This window comes from Orycteropus afer, unplaced genomic scaffold (assembly GCF_000298275.1).
Source record: "Orycteropus afer afer isolate SDZICR_OR568_19922 unplaced genomic scaffold, OryAfe1.0 scaffold00283, whole genome shotgun sequence".
NCBI lineage: Eukaryota > Metazoa > Chordata > Mammalia > Tubulidentata > Orycteropodidae > Orycteropus > Orycteropus afer.
In genome coordinates, this window is record NW_006921870.1 from 4,009,738 (window position 1) to 4,015,827 (window position 6,090).

The following is a 6,090-nucleotide window of genomic DNA, read 5'->3' on the forward strand; positions in this document are numbered from 1 at the left end:
GGAAGAGGAGGGGAGGGAACAATGCAAAAAAAAAAAAAAAAAATTCATTGACTAATGTCGTCACTTTAGTTTTGTGCATTTCACTGTACATAAATTATATTTCAATGAAATGCATTAAAAAATACCATTTGACTGTAGATATGTGTTTATTTCTGGACTTTCAATTTATTTCTATTGCTATACCAGTACTAGGCTAGTTTGATTACTATCTCTATATAATATGTTTTAAAATCAGGAAGTATGAGTCTACTTACTTTGTTATTCTCTTTCAACATTGCTTGAACTATTTGGAGCCTCTTGCCATTCCATGTAGAGTTGTGGATTGGTTTTTCCATTTCTATAAAGAAATATCCTGGAATTTTGATAATGACTACATAGCATCTATATAGTTCACTTTGGGTAGTATTGACATCTTAAATAATATTGTCTTCTTTTCCATGAACATGAAACTTTTTCCATTTATTTAAGTGTTCTTTAATGTCTTTCAGCAGGATTTTAGGATTTTCATTGTTTAAGTCCTTCACATCCTTGGTTACATTTATTCCTAGATATTTTATTCTCTTAGGTACTATTGTAAATAGAATCACTTCCCTAATTTTCCTTTCCAATTTCTCATTGCTGGTGTATAGAAACTCAACAGATTTTCATTTGTTGTTAGCCTTGTGCCCTGCAACAGTGCTAAATTCCTCTATTGGTTTGGAAGTTTTCTTGTGGATTCTGGCATTTTCTATATATAGGATCTTGTCATCTGTGAATAGAGATAATTCTACCTCTTTCCAAACTGGATGCTTTTTATTTATTTAGTGTTATTACTGTAGCTAGGACTTCTAATATAGTATTAAATAGAAATGGTAAGAGTGGGCATCAGATTAATTCTTTCTTATAGTTTCCATCTCTCTGCTGAAATTCTCTACCTGCTTACGCATATTGTCTAACTTTTCCATAAAAGCCTTTAACAGTATTGATCATATAATTTCAGTGTCTAGGAAATACATATCTGGTTCTGTTGATTGTCATATTTTTTAGCATTTGGTTGTTTTTTCTGGCATTTTTGTATATCTCCTAAGTTTTGATTTATTGCCAAGCATAGTTTGTAGACAGAACCTGAGATCAATAATATTTATGTCTGGAGATAGGCACACTTACTCTTCTAACAGGCCATTAATATGGGAGGTTGAATCTGTTTAGTCAGGAATTGAACTGGGCTTGGGTTTTGTTGTTTTTATAGTTGCCTTTGTTCACCACAGGCTTTCAGTTTCTCTGATGTAACCTTATTTTAGAGTGAGGGTTGATTTTTTCCAGAGAATTTTTCTCAGTAGTCCTGGACCACTCAGGTACGGGTTTTTTCTGTGAGCTTGCATCTTAGAGTGTCTCCTCATGCTCTTAGCTCTCCATAGCAGTAGACTGGTATTACTTGTTATTTAGTGCTTTATAATCTGAAAGCTGGAGGTGGAGGAAAAGAGTTCTCAACTGTCTTGGTTCAGACTCAGTCTTAGGTCATCTTTTGTCCCTGTGGTTCAGTGACCCTGCTTCTCCTCCAGTGTAGTAGAATTGTTTTTCTTTTATCCTTCTCCCACTCTAGTGGCTCTTTACCTGTATCTTAGGGGCAGTAGGGCTTATTTCCCTTCACTTGGCAGCTTAAGGCTTTTGTTCTTTGGAGGAGAAGTGATCAGGTGAGACGTCATACTTTTCCCACTGCAGAGAAGCTCCCTTCCACTAGGCATGTACCACCAAGACAGGCTTTCTGCAGTCTCCTGTCCCTAGTCTTTCTTGTGAGCACTCAGGGAGGTCTATGGAGGTCTTATTCACACTCCCCTGATGGCTGCAGTTCCCAAGGGTTCTGTACTCCCATATTAGCCCACACAGCTTTTGGCAATGTAATAATTTTGTCTGGATTCTCATCTGCTTGTTCAGAGTCCCTGTCTTCTTCCTTTTGTCACAGGTAAGCCAGTGTCCCATGTCTCCTTGGAGACCCCTGTCTTTCAGGCTAGTTGGTTACCCTGTGCTCTCAGTTCTTTGAAAAGTTCAACAAAAGTTGTGACTTTATAGATGATCATGGCTTTTTTTGTTGCTAGGGTAGGAATGAGAATCTTTCCAGCTTTCTATATTCTAGGCCCTGAACTAAATCTTAAATGACAGGTAAGAGTTGACATGGTGGAGAAAAGCATGGAATGACATTTTGAGCAGAGGAAGGTACTCTGGCAAGACACAGGGCCATGAAATTGCTTGAGAGCTTAATTTAAAAACAGCTGGTTTGGGGTGGTTTGGGGTCAAGTTAACATTGTGAGTGAAAGTTGTATTATCAAGAGAAGGACATATTATAATGAAGGATATCATGCCTGGGAAAGTAGGGGGTCAGCAAAAAATGGGAAGAATCTCAATGAGATGGACTGACACAAGTGGCTACAACAGTGGGCTCCAAGTAGCAACAATTGTGAGGATGGTGTAAGACCAGACAATGTTTCATTCTTTCAAATTAACATTGTGAGAGGAATAGTGGACTCTAGGTCATGGAAGGACCTGAATGCCCAATGAAGGTATTAAATTTTATTCTGAAAGTACAGAGGATCCATAAATCTTAGTTTGGGTAGCAACTTGCCACCAAGTCTCTTTTCTTTGGTGATCAAGAAGGGTTAATAAAGTATGGGCTGAATTACTTCTAAAATGAATTACCATGCTCCTAGCCTGTCAGTGGAGCCTAATCTGTGTGTAGAAGAGGCTGCTGAGTATCTAATTTGCCCATTTGTTTTTCCCCTAGGCAGGCAGTATTGGTGCCACGTATAGTCCTGAGGAGTGGGAGAAGGTATGGGACAACTGGAGACCACTGACAATGGCCGGGATCTTTGACTGCTGGGAGCAACCAAAGGGGGGCGATATCCTGTATTCCTATACTATCATCACAGTGGATTCCAGCAAAGGCCTGAATGACATCCACCACAGGCAAGTCACACTGCTATTCCTTAGTCCAAAAGGATTCAGAGGGGAGTTTACTCTCTTTGCTTTTAAATAGGTAGCTTTTGAAATTCAAAGTTTCTTTATGCATAAATTTAGAGAGTAGAAAACTAAGAAAGTTGCTTCACAAAATACAATTATAGTCATTTGTGCTATAATATATAACATGTATTCCTAAAAATCACTGGACTGTGCAAAAGTGTGCAAAAAAAAAAAAAGAGGTTTAAATAAGTAAAAACAACAACACAGCTTATGGGAAAAATGAAGTGATGGGCATAACACTTAAAAACTTTGTCAGTGATATATCCAAAAAAATAATGTTGTTATTGTGGTTAGGTGCCGTTGAGTAGGTTTCAACTCATAGTAACTCTGTACAACAGAACAAAATACTGTCTGGTCCTGCACCATCCTCACAGTTGTTGCTATGTTTGAGCCCATATTTGTAGCAGCCACTGTGTCAGTCCATCTCATTAAGAATCTTCCCTTTTCTTGCTGACCCTCTACTTTACTAAGCATGATATCCTTCTCCATTATAATGTCCTTTTCTTGATAATACAACCGAAGTATGAGAGACAAAGTCTTAGCCATCCTCACTTCTGAAGAGCATTCTAACTGTACTTCTTTGAAAACAGATTTGTTTGTTCTTCTGGCAGTCCATGGTATATTCAATATCCTTCACCAACACCATAAAAAATATTAGGAACTTAATAAAAACTGTAGCACAATTTTTATACATGTTGAGTGGTTAAGAAATAAAAAAATACTGCCGTAAATATGGCACTTTACCTTGAAAAACACCTGAAGTTTGCTTGTGGAAGTGGCTGTCAGAAGGGTTGCAGCTCATAAGTAATTTTGAAACAGTAGAAGGAGGGTTATCAAAATTTGTCATTTTTTGCCATCTTAAATCCTGGGACATATTTTTTTCTACCTTTGAAATTTAGTTTCTTTGAGACATACGTTTGTAATAGATACTGTTTCATGAAAATTGAAACTTCAGTCCAATACATAAGTCATCTAATCTAAAACACCACTGGTTTAAAAAGGTACCATTATTTTACATGCTAAGAAAGGTAAACTGCTGCCAGTTACCGCCAACGAAATACATAATACAGTGCAAAAATGCCATTCATCATAAGATGTATCTGGATTTCAGAGATTTTTAGTCTTTAAAGTACTTGTTTGCTTTGATGAAACGACAGTCTTTAAATTACAATATTAAAGTAGAAGTTGATGCATATATCTCCTAAAATCAGTGGAACCATTCACTAATGAAGTGTATACCATACTTTCCATAGGATCCTTTCCTAATATCTTCCTGAGTACCAGGAGTTGTCTTAGACAGCCTCTGCTTTTCTGAGGCATGGTTCCCTTTGTTCACAATTATGTGAATAGCTCTTTGTTACTGTAAGTCTTCCTCAAGTGGTGAATCTGGATATTGATAGACATATTTTTCACCATCTATTTTATTGCAGACTAGGGAACTCTGGTGGCATAGTGCCTAAGGCATCTGACTGCTAACCAGAAGGCTGTTGGTTCAAACCCACCAGCCACTTCTTGGAAGGAAGTTTTGGGTAATCTACTTCCGTAGTGATACCACTTTGGAAACCCAGGGAGGGGTCACTGTGAGTCGGATCTGACTTGATGGCAATGAGTGAGTGAGAGTGAGTGAGGGCATCATAAAAAGTTCACCAGTTTGCTGGAGTGTATGCTGGAATGCACTGGGCTCTAGTCATAGCACTATTCACTATTTGCCATGAAACTGGCTTTCGTGGGGTTTGGATTTGGTGCCCTGTCAGGTTGTGCTCAGGGTGCCTCCATGGCAGCAGTCAGCCTGTGATGCACAAAGGAAGTCAGATTTCCCTTGTGATGATTTCAGTAATTCATAATCTCATGTCTGTCTTCTTTCTCTCCTTGTGTTCACACACCTCTCCCAAACAATTCTGCCCTGGCTAGGATGCCTGCCATATTAGATGGAGATGACGCAGTGTCTAAATGGCTTAACTTTGGTGAGGTGTCAACTCAAGAAGCTTTGAAATTAATCCATCCTACAGAGAACATCACCTTCCATCCAGTCTCCTCTGTGGTAAACAATTCTCGAAACAACACTCCTGAGTGTCTGACTCCTGTTGACTTGCTCATCAAAAAGGTAGGGACCTGTGACCATTATAGTCCTTTTTGAGCTTTCTGTTATTATGGACTTTTGTTTTAGGGTATAGCCTTTTATAATTATAGCTTTAATTTAAACCACCAAAAACTCTCCTATTCCTTCAGTAGAGCAGTGATTTCTCAAACCTGGCAGTGACTCAGAATCCTCAGGAGTGCTCTTTTAAAATGTAAATTCTGGGCCCTATCTAGACCTACTGAATCAGTATTCAAGTCTGGAACTGAGGCTTTAATATTATTAAGAAACTTCTTTGGTGATTCTCATAATAAGCCAAGTTGGAGGACTCCTATCTAGACGAACAAAGAGAAAGACAAAGGAACCCTTGACTATAATTGTTATTTCAATCTTCAACTTACTGTTTTTTGATGTCCTTTTTCTGTACCTCTTCTTTTCCATCTACAAGCTGGAGAAGTAGGTCTCCAGCTCCTTCAGGAGGATTTGAGAGCTTCCATGCTCTGTATCATGTGCTTTTTAACTGCATAGAATTAGCAAGAATCCAAAGGATCTATTTTGAAGGGAGAGTGAGCAGGCAAAAGGCCTATAATGGGGATGGAAGTTCCAGACTAGAAATGTCCAGGCTGGACCCCACTGACATTTAAGGGGAGAAATTTAAGAGTAGCAGTTGTTTCTGGTGACGTGAAGTAGGACATGAAGGAACCTGAAGTAGTATGTGCTTCTGAGTGTTCCAAGAATAGACATCTTAGAATGCCTGAGAGGTGTTAGGGAGAATGATTGTAATAACAGTTATCCTTCCCTTATTTTTAAAAAAGTGTTTAGTTTTTCAGCCTGACAGTGTGTCATGTCTTACCTTTTTTTTTTTTTTTTCCAAATGGAACATAGCAAAAGAGTGGTCTTTCATGCTGTCCTTTAATATTTACTAAGGAAATATTCTCTCTTTACTAAATTTTGTAAAATTTTCTTTATCAACCTCACATAATTACTTTTCCAGCAGAAATGTAGATATAGTTTACATT

The 6,090-nt window shown here is 38.1% G+C and overlaps 1 protein-coding gene across 1 annotated transcript in view; it reads left to right on the forward strand.

The window, feature by feature from the left end:
- The window catches only part of HMCES (5-hydroxymethylcytosine binding, ES cell specific), a 75,471-nt gene that overhangs the window by 67,519 nt on the left and 1,862 nt on the right, over nucleotides 1-6,090 (forward strand). Inside the window, exons 3-4 of the mRNA XM_007950637.2 lie at nucleotides 2,759-2,940; nucleotides 4,906-5,098. Of these exons, the coding sequence (XP_007948828.1) occupies nucleotides 2,759-2,940; nucleotides 4,906-5,098 (375 nt within the window). The remainder of the gene's footprint in view (nucleotides 1-2,758; nucleotides 2,941-4,905; nucleotides 5,099-6,090) is intronic.